Source organism: Alnus glutinosa, chromosome 4 (genome assembly GCF_958979055.1).
Source record: "Alnus glutinosa chromosome 4, dhAlnGlut1.1, whole genome shotgun sequence".
NCBI classification, from domain to species: domain Eukaryota; kingdom Viridiplantae; phylum Streptophyta; class Magnoliopsida; order Fagales; family Betulaceae; genus Alnus; species Alnus glutinosa.
The window spans coordinates 27,799,949-27,824,517 of record NC_084889.1 but is presented as its reverse complement, the minus strand read 5'-3'; the positions used below and the strand labels follow the sequence as shown (position 1 = coordinate 27,824,517).

Sequence of the window (24,569 nt, the reverse complement as noted above, 5' to 3'; positions counted from 1 at the left end):
TATTTTCTTTTTTTTTTTTTTTTGCTAAGTGACTTTTAGCAACGAAAATGGCATTGTTACTAAAAGTCATTTTTGGTGTAGTTATGTGCTACTCTCAAAAGGTTGTAATTTTTAAAAGTAATGTAACTGTGCACAATTATTTAGAAAATAAATATATATGTTAGAATATACAAATATAATTCTGCACCCTTATTTTAAAATGTAAGAGCATACCTAACAAACTCTCCAAACTTTAACTAAATTTTAGCTAAAAAATCTACTTTTGTTATTTTAAGTACTACTTTTAATAAACTTCATACACTAAACTCTTTAAATATTTCTCTATTTTAACTAAATATTAATTTTTTTTTATAGGTTTTAAGCAACCATTCCTAACAAATGAGGAGAGAGGAAAAGTGAAGTGAAATGGGGAAGAGGAATTCAAAAAATGATTAAAAAAAAAAATTGAATAGCTCATAGAATTTGTGAGCTAAATTTGGAGTGGAATTCTGACAAGAGACAAAATAAAGAAATTATAGAGAGTTTGCTAAAATGGATTTTTTTGAAATATCCACCAAAATTTAGTGAAAACTTTGAAATTGAGAGCTTGTTATGGATGCTCGCACCTATCTAATTGAAGAATTTAGAGAACAGAAAAAAAGGTAGACAAGTAATATAATACATAGAGATTGCATGAAAACTCTCTAGAGGTAACTCATGACACTACCGAAAAGACATGACTACAAAGGCCATCATGCTTCACCAAAAGTCATTATTCATAGTTAAGCAGCTCTTCAATATATTAAAGTACTATTTGTAACAATGAATTTATTTTCAAATTAAATTATACTTAATTTGACTCTTTCACGATTCATGCATATATAGGCCTTAGCCCTTTGTTAATGGAATTGTTTTCAACATTTCAACTCTCATTAGTATAGAAGAAAATTTTCTAGAGATAAAAGGGATCGCCATGGAGAGAATTGGTACAAAAAAATTTATGGCGGTGACAACCATGGAAATGGCGTTGATGATGCTTGTGATAAGTGTAACAAATGCCGGTAACTCTCTCGTTCCCTCCCACCATCCTCCGTCTGTCCCTAGCTCGCCACTTCCGATTCGCTTTTTTTCTCTTCCTCTTCCTCCTCTATCGCGCCGCCTTCTCTCTCTCCATGCACATAACGATGTCATGGCAGCCAATTTGGTTGATGGAATCTTTAAAATTCGTAAAACCCCTAAAGTTCTTGAAACTTCTAATAATTATGGAACTGGTACATCTCTTGAAATCTCTAAATTTGAAAAGTTGGTAGCTCAAATTCCTATATTTTCTAAAATTCGTATGCCTAAACTTAATCTTATGGGGAAAATGTTTACTGGCATGATGATTTGTGACATGATTTGTCCATCTGATCACGTATCCGGAGCTTGTTCTTATGCATGTCACCCGATTTCTACCTTAGAAGGAAAAGCCTTGGCTCCGCAAAATGAACCATGAGCACCAATTCAATCTGGTAATCTCTCTCTCTCTCTATACAATTTTTTTTTTTTTTTTTTTAAAAAAAAAAAAAAAAAAAAAAAAAAAAAAAAAAAAAAAATTCTTCACTTTTTCTGTTTATAATGGAGTAGTCATACAAGCCTCACACTCAATTTTATTATTATTTTCTTTCTTCTTCTTCTTCTTCTTCTTCTTCTTTTTTTTTTTTTTTTTTTTTTTTTTTGTGATTTGTGTTTTTTAGAATTGACTACTAATTCCTAAAGAGTTGTAATATCGTGCCTGAGTTTTATTGTTTTGGGTTCATGATATGCTCTTACATATAATTTTTTTGGGAAAGTCCAAATATGCTCCTCAAACTATCATTCAATTTATAGTGTTTTCCTTACTTTTAATTGCTACAATGTCCCCCAAACTATCAAAAATTATCAATGTATCCCACAATGGCAAAAAAAATACCTTTAATAAAAAATAAAAAAAAATAAAAAAAAACTATAAATTCCATTAAAAAAAAAAACTAAAACTAAAAATTAAAAAACAAGGTATTGGAAATTTTTTAAAAAACAATCCCTTTTTTTTTTAAGGAAAAAAATAGTTTTTTTTTTTTTCTGGAATTTATAGGGGTGTTTTTTGTCTTATTAAAAAAAAACTTAGGGCCTTTATTTTTTTTTTTTTTTGCTGGCCTTAAGGAGAACATTGACAATTTTTTAGTAGTTTGGAGGGACATTGTCAATTAAGTGGTAGTTTGAGAGGAATATGTGAATTTTTTCCTAGGTTTTTGTAGGGTGGTTTATTAGATATATATAAGAGAGGTGTGGGAGTCCCATCAATTTATTTATTTATTTTTTTCAATCTTGAAAATAATGCATTTTGTTTTTTCTCTTCAATTTTTCTATTCATAATGGGGTAGTGATAGAAGGCTTACTCTCATTTTCTTGCGACTTGGTTCTGTTAAAATTGAATACTAATTCCTTAATTAAGACTCTTATGAAGACTCTTAATTCAATTTATCCTACTTACTGGAAAAACATTTGCTTCACCCTATGGGCTTTGGTTCTTCAATTTGAGCATGGTTGAGGGAAGAGAAATTATCTTCTGTTAAATCACCACTTATCTTAAAAGCTTAAACTGATAGGAATAGGTAAATTTAATCATTTAATCAATACTTTAACATCTTCTATTTTTCATTGTCGTTATTCCTAATATATTTATAAATTGTATAAATTTTTTAGTTCAAACTACCCAATTAAAGTAAAACTCAGTTTAATGTTATACCAACTAATAACTTCAAAACTTGTTATGAAAATCACATGTTCATGATAATATTAAGAATCCTAACTATGTCTTTTGATTGTTCTTATTATGACAGATGTGGATTAATTAAGCAGAATGCTATGCACCAGCTACGACTGCTCAATAAAAATCATTGTCAACTTACTAGTATTTTCTTTACTTATTGATGAAAAGTTGTACTTCACATGTACTAATTAAGAATAATTGTGGCCAACATTTTTTTTGCATGTGTCAATTATTGTGTCATGTCATCCAAAGGGCACATTCCCTCTTTTGTTGGTTGTATTTGCACTTATTTGATTGTATTTAGCTTATTGTTGGGTGGCTCTGTCCTTTTTTATTATTTGGTTTGATGTACTCTTCTCCTTTCCCATTTCCTGTATATTGCTTAGAATAAAAAAAAAAAAAAAATACTTTGTAGTATTAAATTTCACAAATAAAATGGTCAGTGGCATTTGGTTAATTATTTAGCTGAAATTCATGTCTTAATATTTTGATATGTGTTTTGTGTTATTCTTTTGGACATCTCTCGGAGGTTGTCAGCCACTTCCTAAAAGCTTTTGGGATGGCTGAACGATCTCAGCGCTTTGGGATAAATCAAATCACCTACTCAGTCTTTAAAGTGGTGTTTGGCCAAGGCCAACCACCAACCACCTTAAAAGTTTTTAGGGGTGCCCGACCATCCTTAAAAACAAGGGCGGCCACTCCATAAGCTTTTGGGAGTGGATAACACATCTTATAGCATTCCTCCAAATACCTATAAAAAAAAACCCACAAGCATATGAAACAGTAATAATTAGAGCACCTTGTATCCCTCTCGTAGTCTCTTTGAACCTCTGAAATTCACCCACAAGGCAAAAGGGATAAGTATATCATAATTGGAAACAAAATTACTTATAAATGAACGGAGAAACTTCAATTTACCCTCTAGCCTTTTATCATATTTGCAATTACCTCTCAAAGTTTAAAAACTTTCAATTTAATATATCGAATTTTTAATTTTTTACCATGTCACACATCCGTTAAATTTTTTATTAAATCCTAACGAAGGGTGTCGAATTACCAAAATATTCCTTTATATATATATATATATATATATATATATATATATATATATATATATATATATATATTGTTGGCACCTTCAGCCAGCTTGACTATGGATTTGTTATCCACAACTAGCTTGGCCCACGATCAAGTTAGGTCGTGGGTCTTTGACCCACATCCAAGCTTTGTTGTGGGTCAGCTTGACCCACGACAAAGATCAATGGGTCACAAAAATTCACATGTCAAGTTTGAATTTTCTTTTCTTAAAAAAATTATTTTAAATTTTTAATTAAGGTTAAATTTGAAATTTTATAAAAAGGGTTGTAAAGGTTATCTCGCCTGATTGACTTAACTCAAATTCCTAACGGGAAGGGTGACATTGCAAAAAATTGTGAGTTCGATACATTAAATTGAGAATTTCTTTAACTTTAGAAAGAGATTACCAAAGTAATGAAAAATTGAAAATCTAGGGGGTTAAGTGAAGTTTCCCTCAATAAATAAAAAAGATTGAAAAGCCAAAGAGATGTATAAAGATCACCTCACGAAGAGATGTGAGTCCATGATATCTACATTACGTTATAGTAACGAGTGAAAATGCAGGTAAATAATAACCATCTGTATTCACTATCCACACATATCCGCATATGTGGATGTGGATAGCAAAAACGGTTTCGTTTGTACTGTTGTTGGATTTCACTGCTAGGAAACTCTTCTAATTTGTTCTTATTTAATTATCTTATATGTTCTTACTTTATTATTATTATTTTGTCAAATATCTTTTATCTTCACCAATTATAAATAGATGATGTAGGAAGCTAAATAATGTATGATATGAAGATTCTATAGCAAAATGATTAGAAAATGTGATATGAATAATAGTGTTCAACTATAAATAATGTCTTTTTGTATTTACTAGAAGCATAAATTACAACTTGAAGTCTCTAAACATCCATTACCTCATATAAGAATAGCGGATAATATTCGCAATAACCGTGCGGATCCGGATAGTAATCGCATGATGCGAATACGAATATCTAAGAGTGATAACTGCATTAACAGATGCATATGCAAATATTACTAATAGCCGCATTCGCATCCACAATTTCACCCTTCCATTTTACTACAATTGAAGTTGTGTATAACATATGAGTATGAACCCACCATTACAGCCGGAAGTCTTGCCTTCTCAGCCTATGACAACCAAACACCTCACTCAACTACAATGACTAAACAAATTGAGAAATGCTAGGAATACCAAATCTTTTACCAAGAGATGAGTACCAAGATGATGTGAAACTTATTCATTGGAGAAGATCAAAACAATTAATAAAAAGAAATGCTACAGTTTCCAATAAATAAGTTCTACATCATTTTGGGTACCCCTAGCATTTTTCATATAAATATAAGTCCTTCATATCATACAATTTTTTTACTTGAATTATAACAAAACAAAAATGCTATGGATAGGCATGATTTAGAATTAAGAATATTGCATATTGATTTTTTTATGGGTAAATCTAATTAATGAAGTCAATAAAGGAGGAAAGTGAAAGACATATAAAAGGCTGAACATAACATCATGAAGAAACATTAATGAACTTCAATACTGGGACATTACTAGCTATAAAATGAACTCTCAATTCCAAATTCATGAACTTAAAACATCATTATATTACATCTACATTTGGACATTACTAGCTATAACATAATGAGAGAAAGGAATAGATGGATCAAATTTGATGTAAGCACATGTAATATTATGTCTACATTTGGACCAAACGAAAAGGGTTAAATATACGAACCTGAGTGTGAAATTACTAAAATACCCTTACTCACAATTAACTGGCTCATTTCCAGTTGAAACTCAGCTAGAGAGGATCCTATTGCTAAATATACTTTGGCCCCCTCAATTAACAACTATTTTTTTATGAAGCTCCACAAACTAATATGTGTGACACTTAGACTTGTCAAATTATCATTTCGTTACAATTAAGCCACTTTTATGTCATTATTTCAAAAATACCCATATTTTTTTCAAAAAAAAAATCATTAAATTTATATAAAAATAAATAAATTTTGATTAAATACTAAAATACGTAAAGTAATGTTCAATTAGTATTGTAAGAATTTGCATGAATTTTTTATTTTTGATTTTAGTTTTTTTTTTTTTTTTTAGAAAATATGGGTATTTTTCGAAAAATTACAGAAAAGTAACTTAATTGCAACAAAATGGTAGTTTGATGAGTCTAAGTTTCACACCTTTCAGTTCGTGGGCTTTATTAAAAATGTATGTTAGTTGAGGGGGCGAAAGTATATTTAACCCAAAGTCTACATAAAAAAAACCCAACAACGTTCTTCATCCTGATAGAGTCTATCGTTACATATTTGTCAATGTTATATACTTAAATCACGTCTCCAATTTGGTGGTTTTCCTGATGGAGAGGGGTCTTCTAGTGAGGGCGCGTGGTACATATGCGCTGTCTTCGGCGACTCCCTGTGCTCTTTGCCGACTAATGTTTTGTTAGTGTTTTGGTTTTAATTGTGTTTTGTTGTTTACCCCAACAGCCTGTCATGATAGATTTTAAATCTAAACTACAATAGCTGTTTTTAGATCAGAACTTGCACTCTCTTATCTCCTTTAGTGGAACTCATGTGTAAAGAGAGGTCTTATTATATGTCCATCTGCTAGGGTAGCTGCTCTCCAGGTTAGGATTTAGTTCTGGACTTTGTTTTTAGGAGTCATTGTACTCCTAATTACTGCGACTGGCCCTTTAAGTCTTATTTTATAATGAAAGTTTTTCCTTGTTCAAAAATCACGTTTTTAATTTTAAAAATAATAATCATAATTTTGTATTACTCACAATTATTGATGTGTCAGCTTCAATTTGAAGTAATACCAGTACATAATAGGATCCTCTCTATTTTCAAATGAAATAGGTAGTATCAATTTCATTGTTAGGATTTTAAAGTTGATTTATTTAACGATGTACATGATATCAATATTAATACATCTTTTAAAGAGTTTAAATAATATAATTAACATATACACAGTTAAATATACATGTTAAAGTATTGATTAAGTAATTAAATTTACTTATTTCATAAATGCTTGTCCAGCGAGTAGAGTGATCAATGATGTTGTGATAGATTCGAAACAATTGATGCAATTGAGGCAATTCCTTTTTCTTTTCTTTTCGGTCCAAGAGGCAATCTTTAGCATTTATCATACTTCCACAAAAATTGATAATTTTCTTGATCACCAATCCATCATCTATCTAGTTGTTAGAACCGTTGCAAAAATGAATTCATTGATTTATGGTCCGTTTGGGTTTGCAATTTCAAAAAGTGCGATTTTAAAATAACGATTTTAAAATATGCGATTTAAAAAAGTGATTTTTAAAAACGCAGTTAAGTGTTTGGCAAAGTCGCAGTTTGACCTTTAAAATTGCAGGTTAGCCTTTAAAAATACTGCGTTTTAAAAAAAACACTACATTGCCTGCGATTTGAATAAGCACTTTTCTGCTTTTTCAAATCGCAATTTTTTAAAACCGCTGTTTCCAAACGGTTCAAAATCATTTTCTTGAGAAAAAAACAATGAGATCATGCCTATTTCATGCATGTAGAGAAAAAAACAAGTATATTCAATGTGCCCTTATAAGTATTAAATTTGTGATAGATTACTAGTGAATTTTGATTCAATGATATTTTAAAAGGCACATCAGTTTTGGAGACACAAAAAGGACATGATGGTGACATTTATGGTGTGTTTGGTTCGAATATTTTGGTGTATTCGAACTGGGTTTTTATTCAAAAACCCGACACCCGCATCCATGTTGAATAAAACCCGAATGCTTTATTGAAATCGATTTGTATTTCGAGGTATCAGATGATCAGAGGCGTGAATATTTTGGTGTGAAAGCATTTATTGCTACAATCCAATCCAGCTGCATTTGTTTAATGTTGTGGGACCCGCGTCTTCAGACTCATAATACAGAAGACAATTGGGTGTATTTCACTTTAACATTCAGCATTAATGTGAGCTTCTAAGGACCATTGACTAAATCATGAAGTCACTAGAATAAATCTTGTCCATCAGATTTTTTGTACATATCCGAGTGCAGCCAACCACTCCCGCATTGTAAAATTAACTAAAATTAATCATAAAATTAAAACAAAAAAACGTGTTTATCTTATATTTAATAAAGCAAAATAAATTTAAATCATTAGTCCATAAAATTTAATACTCAATTTTTAATTAGTATACAATGAATATTTCAATCATTATCAAGATTAAAGAAAAATTACAGTTTAGTCCCCCAAATTACCACCCGTATTGTGTCTAGCCCCAAAAATTGCTAACACTCCGACTTCGGTCTCTCAAAGGCTCAAACTACCAAAACCTTTGAAAAAATGCCACATTGGGCGAGATATGTCCATATTACTCATGCCACATGTCATTATAGAATTTTTTAAAAAAAAATTGAAAAAAATAACTAAAATCCAAAAGCAAATATATATATATATATATTTCAAAGAAAAATAGGAAAATGGGGGTGCCATCCCCCTCCCAAAGGGATGGCTGCCACCTATATTTTCTTCTTCTTTTTTTCTCTTTTTTTTGATTAAAAAAAAAAGAATAAAAATGAAAATAAAAATATAATTTTACTTTTTTTAGTTTTTAGTTTTAATTTTTAATTTTTTTGTAATTTTTTTTTATTATTAGTTTTATTATTTTTTACCATACCAATCATTATGCACAATTTTTCATACAAACCAATCATCTTCAATCATTTCCTATAATTAAAAAACATTTTTTTTTTCAATTTTTAAAAATTAACACTTATTTTCATAACACCAATCATTATACACAACTTTTCATACAATCCAATCATTTCCAACCACTTTCTACCATTATAAAACACTTTTTTTCAATCTTCCAAATTCAACACCCAAACACATATTCGAAAAGAATCTGAATTATATTCAACATCCAAACACATTTTCATTGCCTTGAAATCCATGATCAGATTCAGAATATTATTCATATTCGAAATATTCGATACCCAAACGCACCATTAGCATTACTCGTATACTAAATATCATTACTCTATTTTTATTCCACTTTATTTTATTTTGTTGATGTGGTATTGCCAGTTAGTAATTAATTCTTTTTCTTTTTCTTTTTCTTTTTTAATTTTTTCAAACATAAGCTGACCCAAGAGTTAATTGACAGTACTATATCAGCAAAGTGAAATAAAAATGTGAGATATAATTTTTTTTATTTTTTATTCACGGACTTCTTCTGCCAGAAACAAAAATAACAAAAACTTATTAGTAGAAATCAGATTCAGATCCCAATTTACCCACAAAAAAAAAAGAAATCAGATTCCAGCCATCGGTTGGTTTTCAATTCCTTATTAATTCTTATCTATCTCATAATAACTTTGTTCCTACAACAATAAATAAGATAAATGGACTTAATATATGTAAAATTCAATTTGAATTAAGATATCTTATAAAATTATTTAAATCTAATTATAATTTTTAAAATAAATTATTTAAATTTTACATATCAACATTTAATTTAGAAATAATAATTAAAATTTTAAAAGAATTTTCCATTGATTGAGACGGTTTTGGCTACTTCGACTGAGATAGCTGAGAAGGCTTCTGCCGGTCTGCTACCATGGCAAGATCTGATTGGGCCGAGTGAGCACACTTGACGTGGCAACCAAACATATATATTTATATCGTATACCATCGTTCCACGTTCCCAGAATTTCAGTCCTTTCACAAACTTACCAAACCCGTTATTTCATCTTCTTCTTCTTCTTCTTCATCAGCGTCAAAACGATGCGTATCGCAACCCTGAAGCTCTCACTCTGTCTCCTCATTGTCTCTCTCTATCCTCTCTCCCTCACCGCTCGCCCCTTCATCCTCATTCTCTCCCAGGACGACATCAAAGATACCACGGTCTCTTCTGATGACTCGCCCGATCCGACTCACCCTGACTCGCCCGAGTGGGACGAGTTCGGCGAGTCCGACTCACCGCACAAGTCCGAGGACGAGCTCGACCCCGGCTCATGGCGCCCGATCTTGGAGCCCGACTTGGCCACTCCAGCCGCCGGCTCGGTGGATCCTGGCTCCGAGCTCGAGGGGCGGTACAGTTCGGGCGTGTCTAAGATGTTCGCGGCGGTGAGTTCGGGCGACGCGCGGGTGATGGAGGAGGCGGCGGCGGAGATCGAGGCCGCGGGGAGTGAGGGCCACGCGCACGCGAGGTCGGTGCTAGGGTTTCTGTACGGGATGGGGATGATGAGGGAGACGAACAAAGCCAAGGCTTTTCTGTACCATCACTTTGCTGCCGAGGGGGGTAACGCCCAGTCCAAGATGGCCCTCGCGTATACATACTTGCGCCAAGATGTAAGTGGTCCTTAGCCCTAGAGATTTGGAATTGAGTTGTTGAAATGACAAATTGATTTTTTGATGCATGAAAGCCCAAGGGTTTAGGGACTATGCTCTGTTTGGTTGCTAGGAAAAGCTAGGACCTAAACTTAACTATGTCTAATGCAACTAAATTTGGCTTGGTTGAGCTTAGCGTTTCAATTACAAAGAAAATCTAAGCATATATTTGTTTTCATTATGTGTTTTGTTTCATGTTTCAAATCTAGCTGATAGTTTTTTTTTTTTTTTTGTAAGAAAACTTATTCGTAGCTCTATAATTGGTTTGGAAAACGAATAAAGATCTTTTTTGTTTCTCTACTTCTAATTATTGTTGAGGAAGATTTTCTCCTGTGAAGTGTGTAGCTTAGGAATGTTGAAGTTCTTATAGTAAGAGTATTCTAATGATGAACCAATTGATTTATCTTGATGATGATTTGCAGATGCATGATAAAGCAGTTAAACTTTATGCTGAGTTAGCAGAAGTAGCTGTAAACAGTTTCTTGATCACGAAAGATTCACCCGTGATTGAACCGGTACGGATCCACAATGGAGCCGAGGAGAATAAGGAGGCCCTGAGGAAGTCTCGAGGGGAGGATGACGAGGACTTCCAGATTTTAGAATATCAGGCCCTGAAAGGAAATGCTGCAGCCATGTACAAGATTGGGCTGTTTTACTACTTTGGGCTCAGAGGGTTGAGGCGTGATCATGTCAAGGCAATGTCATGGTTTATGAAGGCCGTGGACAAGGGGGAGCCGAGGTCAATGGAACTTCTTGGTGAGATATATGCTCGGGGAGCTGGGGTTGAGAGGAACTACACAAAAGCGCTTGAATGGCTTACCCTTGCGTCCAAACAGCAACTTTTTTCAGCTTATAATGGGATGGGGTATTTGTATGTCAAAGGCTATGGAGTAGACAAGAAGAATTACACCAAAGTAAGATTATCTTGGTTTGATGCATATTTATATGCTGAAGCTTTACTTGTTTATCTATACAATGGATTTTGGACTGACTTGCTTAACCTGCCCCACCCATCCAACTCTTTTTTCTCTACTCTTGTTATGTCTTCCTCTTTGTTGGCATGTTTCTCCTTCAATACCTTTATTATTATTATTATTATTATTATTATTATTATTATTATTATTATTATTAATTTCCTCTTCTTTGCTTTGTATGGTATTATTTAGTGTACGTTACTGCCCTCAATTCTTCTCATTGTGGTAATCAGTTACCTCCATCAATTAAATGAAGAGTGGAACGACTGAGAGAATCTGATTTTGAATTTAATGTGTTTAATTTTCCGCCTCATCAAGAGAGTTCAAATTACCATATTGTTAATGCTAGCATGAAACAATTTATTCTGCCTTGACGGATTAGAATTGATACTCTTCTTTATCTTCATCAGATTAATTGGTGTCACTGTAGTTGAGCTGAGAGAACACTTGCTGCACCTCTGTTTACTAATACTTCATAATTTATCATTTAAAAAGACAAAAAAAAAAAAGAAAAAAAAAAAGAAGGAAAAAGAACGAAGGTATAGCCTTTTTTAACTTGTGCCACTATACTTGGAAGGGCATTGAATATTGGAAAGTTCACATAGTTGTATTGATTTGTCAATAAAGAAGAAGATAAAATTGAAGTCCCCTGTGAAGAGCTACATGGAAGGGGTAGCCAGTATCTGTCAATCTGTGACGTGACATGCATTTTAGTTAGGGGAATGGACATGGCATTCAATAGCTGGCTTGCAAAAACTTGGATTCACGAGAAGAAATTTGAGTGGTATAATGTAGTAATCCAGCATAGAATATTGGCCTCTTGGCCTTTTGGGTAATGTAATCTGCATTGCTATTGACCAATTGTGAGGGCTGAGGTTAGGGTGGGCCACAACATTGAGAATCTTAACTACATCTTTGAGCAAGTCAGTATGATTCCTTATTATCTTTTATCTAATTGCCCATGGTGTGGTCATCTCTTCCCGCATTAACCTCTTGTAACCAATATGTAGGCTTTTCCTTTCTAGTCTCCCCAGATTGGGAAGCTCGGTTCCCTTCGGTTTCTCAGAAGAGACTTCCCCGCCTTTATTCAGATCATTTCCCGATTCTTCTCGATTGTGGCGACTTTTCTAGGGGGAAAAGGCCTTTCAAATTTGAGAACATGTGGCTTAAAGTGGAGGGTTTTGTGGAGAGGGTGAAGCTTTGATGGGATTCTTATTCGTTTCAAGGTTCTCCTAGTTATGTCTTAGCTTGTAAACTCAAGGCCTTGAAACAGGACTTGAAGAAATGGAATGAAGAGGTGTTTGGTAATGTAGAGGGAAAAAAGAGGAAGCTGTTTGAAGAACTTCAGGCGCTTGAAGCTATTGAAAGTAGCAGGGTTCTAGTTGAGGAGGAGATACTTAGAAGACAGAGATTGCCAGTGAAATCGAGAGGTGTTCTCTTTTAGAGGAGGTGAGTTGGAGGTAGAAATCGAGGGTGATGTGGCTCAAGGAAGGGGATAAATGTTCCAAATTTTTCCACTCCATAGCCAACTCTAATAGCAGGTACAACTCTATAGATTCTTTATTGATTGGAGATACTCTTTCTTCCAATCAGTCTGATATAAGTGTGCATTTGGTCGAGTTCTATAAAAAACTCTTTTCTGAGCCGTTTCAGTGGAGGCCTAAGGTGAATGGGTTCTAGTTGAGGAGGAGATACTTAAGAAGACAGAGATTGCCAGTGAAATCGAGAGGTGTTCTCTTTTAGAGGAGGTGAGTTGGAGGCAGAAATCGAGGGTGATGTGGCTCAAGGAAGGGGATAAATGTTCCAAATTTTTCCACTCCATAGCCAACTCTAATAGCAGGTACAACTCTATAGATTCTTTATTGATTGGAGATACTCTTTCTTCCAATCAGTCTGATATAAGTGTGCATGTGGTCGAGTTCTATAAAAAACTCTTTTCTGAGCCGTTTCAGTGGAGGCCTAAGGTGGATGGGTTATCCTTTGATTCTATTCTGGAGTCTGAAGCTAGATGGTTGGAGAGAGCTTTCGAAGAGAAAGAGGTGAGGAAGGTAGTGTTAGCTATGAATGGTGACAAGGCACCAGGTCCTGGTGGTTTCTCTATGGCGTTTTTCCAAACTTGTTGGGATGTATTGAGCTTGGACATTATGAAGGTTTTTCATGACTTTCATGCCAAAGGTTGGTTTGAGAAGAGCCTGAATGCTTCGTTCATTTCGCTTATTCCTAAGGCTCTTGGTGCCATTTCCCTAAAAGATTTTCGGCCTATTAGTCTTGTGGGAAGCATTTACAAGATTATTGCTAAAGTTCTAGCTAACAGATTTAAGTCGGTGTTGGAGAAGGTCATTTCCAAATCTCAGAGTGCCTTCATCAAAGGGAGGCAGATCCTTGATCCGATCCTTACTACTAATGAATGTCTTGATAGTAGAATAAGATCAGGAGAGACAGGTGTTATGTGTAAAATGGATTTGGAGAAAGCATATGATCATGTAAATTGGGATTTTCTATTGTATATGCTGAGACGGTGTGGTTTTGGGGATAAGTGGTGTTCCTGGATTGCTCATTATATTTCTTCTGTGCGGTTTTCAGTGCTAGTTAACGGCTCTCCTCATGGGTTCTTCAATAGCTCCCGAGGCTTGAGACAAGGGGATCCTCTGTCACCCCTTTTATTTGTTTTTGTGATGGAGGCTTTAAGCCGTATGATTTTTGCTGCAGTTAATGGGGGCTTGTTGGAAGGTTTCAAAGTTGGTAATACCGCTTTTTCGCATCTTCTATTTGCCGATGATACTCTGATTTTTTGTAGTGCTCATTCTTCTCAGTTGCGTCATTTGCGGGGGCTCTTCCTTCTATTTGAAGCTATTTCAGGTTTTAAGGTTAATTTGGCCAAGTCAAACTTAATTCCCGTGGGGAATGTTGATCATGTGCCAAGGTTAGCCGACATTCTAGGGTGTGGGATTGCATCTTTGCCGGCGAAGTATCTTGGCCTTCCTTTGGGGGCTTCCTATAAGTCCACTCTTATTTGAAATGGGGTTATCGAGAAGATTGAGCATCGACTGGCTAGTTGGAAAAGGTTATACCTATCCAAGGGTGGTAGGGTCACTCTTGTTAAGAGTACTCTTGCCAATGTGCCTACTTATTTTGTCTCTGTTTCCTATCCCAAGGAGTGTTGCTTCTTGCATTGAGAATTTAAAACGAGATTTTCTATGGGGTGGGATGGGTGAAGAGTTTAAATATCACCTAGTGAGTTGGTCGAAGGTTTGTACCCCAATTTCAGAAGGGGGGCTAGGATTTCGGAATTTGTTGAAGTTCAACCGCGCTTTGTTAGGCAAATGGTTGTGGCGGTTTGGTATAGAGAGAGATGCTTGGTGGAGAGTTGCGGTGGATTCCAAGTATGGCAATTTGTAGGGGGGGTGGTGCTCACGTGAGCCTGTTGGTGCCTTTGGGGTGGGTTTGTGGAAGAATATTAGGAAAGGGTGGGAGACTTTCTCTAGTTTTATTAGATTTGAGGTGGGGGATGGGGGTAGAACAAAATTTTGGCATGATCTGTGGTGCGGGGATATGATTTTAAAGGAAGCTTTTCTTGTTCTTTTTGGTATTGCTCGGGTGCAGGATGCCTCCATAGCGGATAATATGGAGATTTTGGGTGGTTCTATTCGGTGGAACGTGAGCTTTATTAGAGAGGCGCATGATTGGGAAGTGGGTGTCTTTGCCTCCTTTTTTCAGGTGCTTCATTCCGCCACAGTGAATAGAGATCGTGCTGATAGGCTTTGGTGGGTTCCTTCCAAGAAAGGTGTGTTCAAGGTCAAGACCTACTTCAACTCCTTGAATGGCTCTGAAGGTAGTTGCTTTCCTTGGAAGAGTGTGTGGCGGACTCAGGCTCCCTCGAGGGCGGCTTTCTTTTCGTGGTCGGCAGCCCTAGGCAAGATACTTACGGTGGATAATCTCAGGAAGAGAAATATCATCATTGTGGATAGATGCTGCTTGTGTAAGAGAGATGGGGAAACTGTGGATCACCTTCTTCTTCACTGTGATGTGGCTTCCACTCTGTGGATTCACGTTTTTACTCGGTTCGGTATGTCTTGGGTTATGCCTAAAAGAGTTATCGATTTATTTGCTTGTTGGTGGAAGTCTGGAAGACCAAGAAGTGTTACGGTTTGGAAGATGGTACCTATATGCATTTTTTGGTGTGTTTGGAAAGAAAGAAATCTGAGGTGTTTTGAAGATCAAGAGAATTCTATTGAGGATATTTTAGCTTCGTTTTTTCATACGCTGTATCTATGGACGGTGGCCTTTTTGTCACCTATGTCGATTAGCTTTTCTGATTTTCTTGTTCGTTTTTCTTTTTCTAGTTAGGTGTTTCCTTTTGTATACTTCCAGTGTACTAAGGGGCGCCTTACGCTTTCAATAAATCTATTTATTTATCAAAAAAAAAATATATAGCATGTCATATGTTTCTTTTCGCCCAATTATTCAGAAGTGCTTAACTGTGTCATTGGTTCACCTGAATCAGAGAGTTTGTACATTAGAATTTTCTCGCCTTTTAATTTTGTTTTGAAGTTGGTCTTTGAACTGGCTTTCTCTTAACCTACATCTGCTGCAGGGAAACTGTAATTTTACTACTACTCCAGCATTTTCTTACTTTGTCATGACTTGAACAGTATTTAATTCTTGTCCTCCCCCCCGTGTTCTCAAGTTGTTTTAGGTCTACTGATAGGCTAATTTCAGAGTATGAATGACAAACTAATCCTTCCCATTACAGGCAAAAGAGTACTTTGAGAAGGCCGCTAAAAATGAAGAAGCTGGCGGCCGCTATAACCTAGGAGTAATGTATCTAAAAGGGATTGGGGTAAAGAAGGATGTGAAGATAGCATGTAACTATTTTATAATGGCTGCTAACGTGGGTCAACCAAAGGCATTCTACCAGCTGGCAAAGATGTTCCATACTGGCGTAGGGCTTAAGAAGAGCCTTCCTATGGTAAATTGAGTTTGATTATGTTCTTTTGTCTTCATTTTGTTTGTGTTTATGTTTCGCCAACTTAATATTTTATGTACATACCAAGCTTTCTTTTTTCTTTTTGGTAAGTCTTTCGACAATTTTCTCTTTCAGATCAATGATTTCTTGCTCAGTACTGTTAGAACACCTGTATGATTGGCCATTCTCATGCTTGTGTTAGGATTAGTTGTTCCTTGTATCATGATCATACAGATGGTAAATACAGAATTCAATAACTGGCATTAACTGAAATATTATTTATGTGATTAGAATTTAGAAGGCCATGGTTTTGATTATATTGAAATATTCAACAAAGTTTAGGGTTATATTCTTGTTATTATGAAAATGAGTCTTATTTTCTTTTCTCTTTAAGAAAACAAGAAGTAATAAGTTGGCCTTATTTTGCGCAGGGGATGGGGGAGAGAGGTTTATGTCATTGGTTTGCTAGAATAAAAATGTTATGAGCAAGGATTTGGGAAAACAAAAATTTACCCAGAAGAAAATTGAAACACTAATTTCTCAATGATGCCATACTTAAAAAAATGGCTCTCTATAACACCTGAGGAAAGTTACATTGAAGAACATATAAAGAGCATTAATTACACGTTTATTTAAGAATGTTCATGGTATATATACAGTTGTTTAGGTTCAGGATTCTGATACTAACCCAATTTGTTGGATTTGGACAAAGGTGAATGAGGGCGCGTGGGGGTGGGGGTTGGGATAAGGGTGGCCTGGCACCCTCAGGGATTCGTAAAACCCCATTTAGATATATTCTTTCATATGTGTTTGCGCTCTAATGTTGGCGTGGTTGTAGTCTTTGGTTTGGGTGGTCTATGATGTGTTTCTTTAGCTGGTTTTGTGTATGGGCCAAATCCTTTTCAGTTTTTTTTTTTTTTTTGGGGGGGTGGGGTGGGGGTGTGGTCAACGCTTGTTTGGTTGAAAGGAGTCGAGAGGTATCCCGAGCATTGTTGATGGGTAAGTTGGGTGTTGCTTGGTTGTTGACTATGGTGGAGTTGGTTCAATTGTCAAAGGTGGGCGAGTTTTTCAAATCGTCAAGGTATGGTAATAAGGTTTTGATAGACCAAAGACGCTCAAATAAGTCTGGCCGGTTTCTGGAGGTGGGGGAGTTTAGAGGTGGTGGTCGGAGAGGTATTCTCGTTATCCTAGAGGGGTGAGAAGGGAGGGGATGAGAAGCTTTGTCGCTGAGTTGAGAAAGGAGCTCACCTTTGAACCCTCTCTCGGCAAAGGGAGTTGAGTTTTGTCCTCGTGCCAACCCACTGGTGGCTCGTAGCCTTCCGCTGTAGATGGCTCTTCCTTAGTTTCAACTAGTAATTTGTTGAAAGGTGGTGGCAACAGATTTTTCGTGGAGGTGGTAGGTTGGGTGGGGCAGTTGCAGGGTTGCCCATTGGCATCGCCTGCGACAATGGTGTAGTTTCCTCGTACTTTGCCCCATAGGGAAGGCCGCGCTTGGACGAGGTGCCTTCTACACGTTGCCTCCATACCCCAAGCTCAGATGGAGGTTGCTCAAGATAGGTTGGTAGGCACGTCCATGCCCTAGTTTCATGCTACAGAAGGAGATGAGGTTGTACGAGGGGTTGACGTGGTGGGTCTCAGTGGGAGTCAAAAATTTGCTTAGACATGGGAAGGGAAATATTATTTGTTTCAATAATCAAAATTGGAGCTCATTTCCATTAGTGTTGTGCGTAGTTTGTGGGGGGTGTCAACATGTGGATTGGTGCTATTCAACTTCTAGAGGGGCCTTTGGTGGAATCTTGCTTATGTGGGATAGGAAGGTGGTGGAGAAGATCGAAGAGTGTTTTGTGGGGTGGGGGGGGGGGGGGGGGGGGGGGGGGGGGGGGAGTTTACTGTTGCCTATTTCTTGAGAAACCTTGAAGATGGTTTCTTAGGATTTTGTGGGCTTATGGGCCTAAATTCGATTGTGATAGATGGTTTTATGTGAGGATTTAGCTAGCTTGCTTAATTGATGGAACCTATCGCTGTGCATTGGGGAAGGCTTCAATGTCACCCATTTTCCTAGTGAGGGATCAGGTGAAGCTCGTTTTTGTCCCGCAATGATGGAGTTCTTTGATTTTATTTTAGAATAGAGCCTCATGAACCTTTTCCTTGTAGGGTGGACTTTCACGCGATCAAACTATTGGGATTCACCTTCTTGGTCTATAATTGTTAGGTTTCTTGTCTCTCCAGAATGGGATGCTAAGTTCCCCTGATTTACATCAGAAATGGTTACCTAGATTGTGCTCAGACCATTTCCCCATTCTCCTTGATTGTGGTGGCATTCATGGTGGCAAAAGATCTTTTAAGTTTGAGAGTATGTGGTTAAAGGCCGAAGGCTTTGTGAACAAGGTAAGGCAGTGGTGGACTTCTTCTTTTTTTTTGATAGGTAAGAATATTTTATTAAAAAAAGCGTAAGGCGCCCCTAAGTACACAAGAAGTATACATAGAAACAACAAAGCTAACCCGCTAAAACCCAATAGAACCAACAAAACCCGAACCCCTCGAAAACGAAGAAAAACCCCAGACTATAAAACCAACTAAGAACAAAAAAAAAAAAAACCCACCACCCACCCACCAAAGCACACAAACCTACATCATGTGTGCCTTGCCTTTCCTACTCCTAGAAGGAACTTTAGCATCACCATAATCGATTGAGCTATGCAAATTTAGTAGCTCCCTTTTCCCTTTAGACTTTTGGCGTGCCCTCATCTTCTCCCGCTGAAAATCTTCTTCCATGGCTTCCCTAATTGCCAAGGCCTCCTCCCCAAAAGCCCCTTCCAATGCCCAATCCAATGGCGATCCATCCCAAAAGTCATCTTCCTCCTTCTCCCAATCCACAATCTCTCCGTTGTGATCAAAACCGAAGTCTCCCAATGCAAATTTTGTGGACTTCTTATCACATTCAAGTCTCCTTGAGCTTCATTTTGGCTCGTAAACTTAAGGCCTTGAAAGCTGATTTAAGAGTCTAGAATGAGCAGGTGTTTGGTAATGTGGAGACCCATAAAATGGATGAAAGTCACTAGTTATTAGTGAGTTGGTAAAAGCTACTTTATTGGAGGAGATAAGTTGGGAGGCCAAAGTCAAGGACTCTTTGGTTAAAAAGAGGGTGGCAAATGCACAAAGTTTTTCCATTGGGTGGCCAACTCGAATTGGAGAAACAACTCCATTGCGTCACTGTTATTAGATGGCTCCGTTTCTTCTAATCAAACTGCAATTAGGGATCACATTGTGCATTTCTATGATAGACTGTTTTCTCAACAATTTAGTTTGCAGCCCAAACTAGATGGCCTAGCTTTTGATTCCATTGATGAGGAGGAGGCCTCTTTGTTAAAGAGACTGTTTGAGAAGAGTGAGGTCCTTGAGGCGGTTAAAGGTATGAAGAGTGATAAGGCGTCAAGTCCTGATGGTTTTACTATGGCATTCTTCTAAGTTTGTTGGAATGTGATCTAGGCAGATATTATGGGGGTGTTCCGTGATTTTCATGTTAGTAATAAGTTTTAAAAAAGTATTAATGCTACTTTCATTGCTTTCATTCCACAGAAACCCGGGGTTATTGATCTTAAGGACTTTCGACCTATTGGTCTTGTGAGTGAAGTTTACAAGACTATTGCCAAAGTCCTAGCCAATAGGTTGAGAAGGGTTGTGTAGAAGAATATTTCGAAGCCTTAGAATGCTTTTTTTAGAAGTAGGCGAATCCTTGACTCTGTGCTCATAACTAATGAATGTCTGGATAGTAGGATCGGATCTGGTGAGCCAGGGGTGCTTTGCAAATTAGATATTGAGAAGGCCTATGATCATGTCAATTGGGAGTTCTTATTATATCTGTTGAGGAGGTGTGGATTCGGGGAGAAATGACGCTCTTGGATGTCACATTGTAGTTCTTCGATGCGTTTTTCCATTTTGGGAAATGGTAGTCCATTTGGGTTCTTTAGTAGTTCCCGTGGTTTGTGACAGAGAGATCCCGTCTCTTTTTCTGTTTGTTATCGTTATCGAGGCCTCAAGTAAAATGCTTTTTTGTGGAGCTTGGGCACTTTAGTGGTGTTAACATATCCCACCTTTTGTTTGCGAACGACACTTTGGTTGTTTGTAGCGCCAACCCTGACTGCCTACACAAAATGTGTGCCTTAAGTTTTATGCTTTGAAGTTGTATTCAGTTTGAAAATTAATCTGGCCAATTCGGAATTAGTTATTGTGGGTAATGTCAATAATGTGGACAGTTTGGTTTGTACTCTGGGTTGCGGGGTTTCTTCTTTGCCTTTATCTTGGTCTTTTGTTGGGAGCCTTTATAAGGCCAAGTCTTTTTGGGACAGTGTTATTGAGAAAATAGAGCGTCATTTGGCTATTTGGAAAATGTCATACTTGTCTAAGGGTGGTAGTATTACCTTAATCAAGAGAACCTTTTCCAATTTGCCTAAGTATTTATCGTCTCTTTTCCCTCTCCTTGTTGGTGTTGCAAACTACATAGATAAGCTATAACAAAAATTTCTTATGGGGTGGGGTAGGTGAAGAGTTCAAATTTCACCTAGTAAGTTGGTCCAAGGTTTGTTCTTAGAATTTCTAAGGGAGGGGTCTGAAACTTCTTGTTCAATTATGCTCTTTTGGGAAAATGACCGACACTTTATGCATATGAGAAAGGCTTAGTGGAGAGTTGTGTTGGATTCTAAAAATGGCAGCTTATGGGGTGGGTGGTGTTCTAATGAGATTTTGGGGCCATATGGGGTAGGGTTAATGGAAAAATATCAGGGGGGGGGGGGGTTCGGGGTGTTTTCTAGTTATACCAGATTTGAGGTGGGAGATGGCTATAAGATTAGATTCTTACATGACTTGAGATGTGGGAATCAAGCCCTTAAGGAAGCTTTTATAGATTTATACAGTATTGCTTGTGTTTAAGGCTGCCTCCATAGCGGTTCATTTGGAGCTTCCTAGTGGCTCTCACCAATGGAACGTAAGCTTTATTAGAGCGACTCATAATTGGGATATGAATGTCTTTGTTTTGTTTTTCATTTTATTGTACTCCCTAAGATTGAGACGGGAGGTGAAGACAAGCTTTCTTGAGCCTCCTCCAAAAGAGGGTTGTTTGACGTTAGATCTTTCTACAACGTCCTTGTCCCTCATGATGACACTCCCTTCCCTTGGAAAATAATTTGGTGGATTAATGTTTCTTTCAAAGTGGCTTTTTGTTTTTGATTAGCTGCTCTAGGAAAGATCTTTACTATGGATAATCTTTTTTTTGATAAGTAATAAGTTGGTCTTATTAAAAGCGTAAGGCGCCCCTCAATACACCGGCAGCATACAAGAGAACGCATCTAGCTAGAAAGTGAAAAACGAACAAGAAATTCATCAAAGGTAAACGACATTTGATTGTAGTCGATTGGTGCTATATGTGTAAGAAGAGTGAAGAGTTTGTGGATCATCTCTTTGTCCATTATGAGGTTGCTTGTGCCTTATAGAGTGCTATCTTCAGTTGTGTTGGGTTGTCTTGGCTTATGCTTAGACGAGTTGTAAACTTGCTTGCTTGTTGGAAAGAGGGTTTTATGCTAGCCCACAGAGTGCAGCTCTGTGAAAAATGATGTTTTCTTGCCTTTTGTAGTGTCTTTGGAGGGAAATAAATGATAGAAGTTTTGAGAACCGCTAAAGGACGATGGTGGAGTTTACCTTTGGATATCTATGTTTGTTTATCCTAATTTGCTTAGTTTTTATGATTTTCTTGTTCTTTTTTCTTCTAATTAGGTGTTTTTCTTGTATACTTCTTGTGTATCTGAGTAATGTTTTTTTTTAAAAAAAATGATATTTTGATTATTTATGAAAAGAAAAAGATAATATTTATTTGCCTGGAGTCCCCTCAGATTTAATTATGGCCATCCCCCTGCCCCGCGATATTTCCAATGTGTCGTGACAATTTCAAAGTAGACACATAAATCATCAAGCCCTTCATTGAATTGATCTGCATTATTTTTCAAACTTGAAAATTTAACCATGTCTGTACAAGTAAACGTTAATACTGTTTCAAATAGCATGATCAAGTTATTTTGCAAGATCAATTACTTTGACAAATGCTGTGTCTCCCCAAGGACAAAATTGAAAATTCTGCATTCGCCAATGAAATTGGGTTCATTAAAGCACAAAAGTACTTTTTTTTTCCCCTTGAGATCAACAATTGTTTTAGAATTTTCTTGAGCAAGACAGAATTCATATTTGAATTGCATGTAAATTTCTAGTAGTTATTATCATTATTGTTAAGGTGTGTAACACTTAATATCAATCAATCAATAATTGAGTTTGTTTTATTTCAGGCAACTGCATTATACAAATTAGTTGCAGAACGGGGGCCGTGGAGTTCCTTGTCTAGATGGGCGCTTGAATCATACTTAAAAGGTGATGTGGGTAAGGCATTCCTTTTGTATGCAAGGATGGCTGAGCTAGGCTATGAGGTAGCACAGAGTAATGCTGCATGGATACTTGACAAATATGGGGAACGTAGCATGTGTATGGGAGAATCTGAGTTTTGTGCAGATGCAGAAAGGCATCAGCGTGCACATTCTTTGTGGTGGCAGGCTTCTGAGCAGGGTAATGAACATGCTGCTTTGCTTATTGGCGATGCATATTACTATGGTCGGGTACGTGTCTCAAGATGAAATAGGCCTCTGGATGCTGAAGGTTCAGGATTTTGATTTAAGACATGTACTCGGATCTCCCACTTCATGATTTCATTAACCTTCTATCTTTTCTTAGGGTACTGAGAGGGATTATCAGCGTGCAGCAAAGGCTTACATGCATGCCAAATCCCAAGCTAATGCACAAGCCATGTTCAACCTAGGATACATGCATGAGCATGGCCAAGGACTTCCGTTTGATCTCCATCTTGCCAAGCGATACTATGATCAAGCCCTTACGATTGATCCTGCGGCAAAATTGCCTGTCACACTTGCCCTTACAAGCTTGTGGATACGAAAGAACTATGCCGACAGTTTCCTGGTGAGTTTACTTGTCTGGTTTACTCCAATCCTAAGAGCTTGATAATGTTTAGAACTCTTTTTTGAGCTAAATTAGTTCTCTCCTGTATTTTTGGGATAACTCGAAATTTCTAATTTGTGCTTGATCTCGTTGATTATGAAAAATGAAATCAGCCATTCTTCTTTTTTGAGACTGAATTGAGGGGTTTGTTTTGTGTAAATCTAGGTCCATTTGATTGATTCATTGCCTGGAGTCTATCCAAAAATAGAAGCATGGGTGGAAGATGTGCTCTTGGAGGAAGGAAATGCAACCATACTCACCCTTTTCGTTTGCCTCCTTACTGTCCTTTATCTTCGCGAGCGGCATCGGAGGCATGCTGTTCCTGCCGCGGGTGAGGTAGCAGTACCGCACAACCCTAACGAGCATGGTGCACCTGTACCTAATTAATTTATGTCACTGGTGGTTTTCCGAAGCTACTAGGCTAATTTGCTGCGTCTGAGAAAGAAAGATTTTTTCTGCGATATGTACAGGTATTTGTTATAGTGCACATTGTACCATAGAGTCTTAAACCATGCATCTTACATAGATTTGATTTATTACAAGCCAACTTCTGTCGTGGGAGGTACAACTGAGTTTGACACCTTTTCCTTTTTTCTCTTTTTTTTTTTTTTTTTTTTTTTTTTTGGTCGAATTGGTTTGCATCAAAGAACTAGAGCACAAAATCCCTAGTGTCCCTCACATTACGGTATCTTGTAAGATCCAATTATGGATTCTACACCCAAATGAAGTTTTTGAAACTTGTGTTTTTCATTTTTGGCCCCTACTGCCTGTGAGGGGCATGGCAGCAATTCCAGATTTTATGGATACAAGACCTAGAAATAAAAAAGTTGGGAAGAATCCAAGAGATACAATTCTGCATACCAAACGTAATCGTAACCTTAGCATGTTAATTTTGTTGTTTCAAGTTGTGATGGTAAATGATGAAAATAACAACTACTATCATGGAGTGTAGGCCCTTTAGGTAGCGCCATTCATGCTCGAAAACAACAATCAAATAGAATCGATGTTGCAGGAGATTGGACAAGCAAATCATTGGACCTGGGATAGATGACAACAACAACCATAACTATGATCAAGATCATGTTATTAAGGTGATTGGGAATAATGTTCCTACACCACCAGATAAGGGTTTGAAACCAAACTTCTCCTCAGGAGGATGGATCGGGCGATTCTGGTGAGATTCAATGTAGATCCAAATTTTTTATTTTTTTTCAGTCCTGTCATTGGCCTAAGAGCAAACTAACCAAGGAGTTAGGAATTTTTAGTGGAGCAACACTAAACTTACGTGGATTCTTTTGATTGATGA

General features: G+C 36.8%; 1 protein-coding gene and 1 long non-coding RNA gene across 2 annotated transcripts; both read left to right on the top strand.

Annotated features, from left to right (window-relative positions):
• The first annotated feature begins 806 nt into the window (after positions 1 to 806).
• Positions 807 to 3,121, top strand: LOC133866864 (uncharacterized). Its single transcript, XR_009899936.1, has 2 exons — positions 807 to 1,490; positions 2,841 to 3,121. It is a non-coding gene; the product is annotated as an uncharacterized LOC133866864 (long non-coding RNA).
• A 6,472-nt stretch (positions 3,122 to 9,593) lies between these two features.
• Positions 9,594 to 23,831, top strand: LOC133866432 (ERAD-associated E3 ubiquitin-protein ligase component HRD3A). The gene is made up of 6 exons (XM_062302960.1): positions 9,594 to 10,231; positions 10,693 to 11,184; positions 15,998 to 16,213; positions 22,543 to 22,866; positions 22,982 to 23,224; positions 23,429 to 23,831. Exons 1-6 carry the CDS (start codon positions 9,665 to 9,667, stop codon positions 23,648 to 23,650), a joined length of 2,064 nt encoding a protein of 687 aa, XP_062158944.1. The 5' UTR covers positions 9,594 to 9,664; the 3' UTR covers positions 23,651 to 23,831.
• Positions 23,832 to 24,569: the final 738 nt, after the last annotated feature.

Coding starts and splice junctions, on each gene's coding strand:
- LOC133866432 (XM_062302960.1), top strand. CDS start 9,665: ATGCGTATCGCAACCCTGAAGCTCTCACTCTGTCTCCTCATTGTCTCT. Junction 16,214..22,542: donor TTAAGAAGAGCCTTCCTATG/GTAAATTGAGTT, acceptor GTTTTATTTCAG/GCAACTGCATTATACAAATT. Junction 23,225..23,428: donor ACTATGCCGACAGTTTCCTG/GTGAGTTTACTT, acceptor GTGTAAATCTAG/GTCCATTTGATTGATTCATT.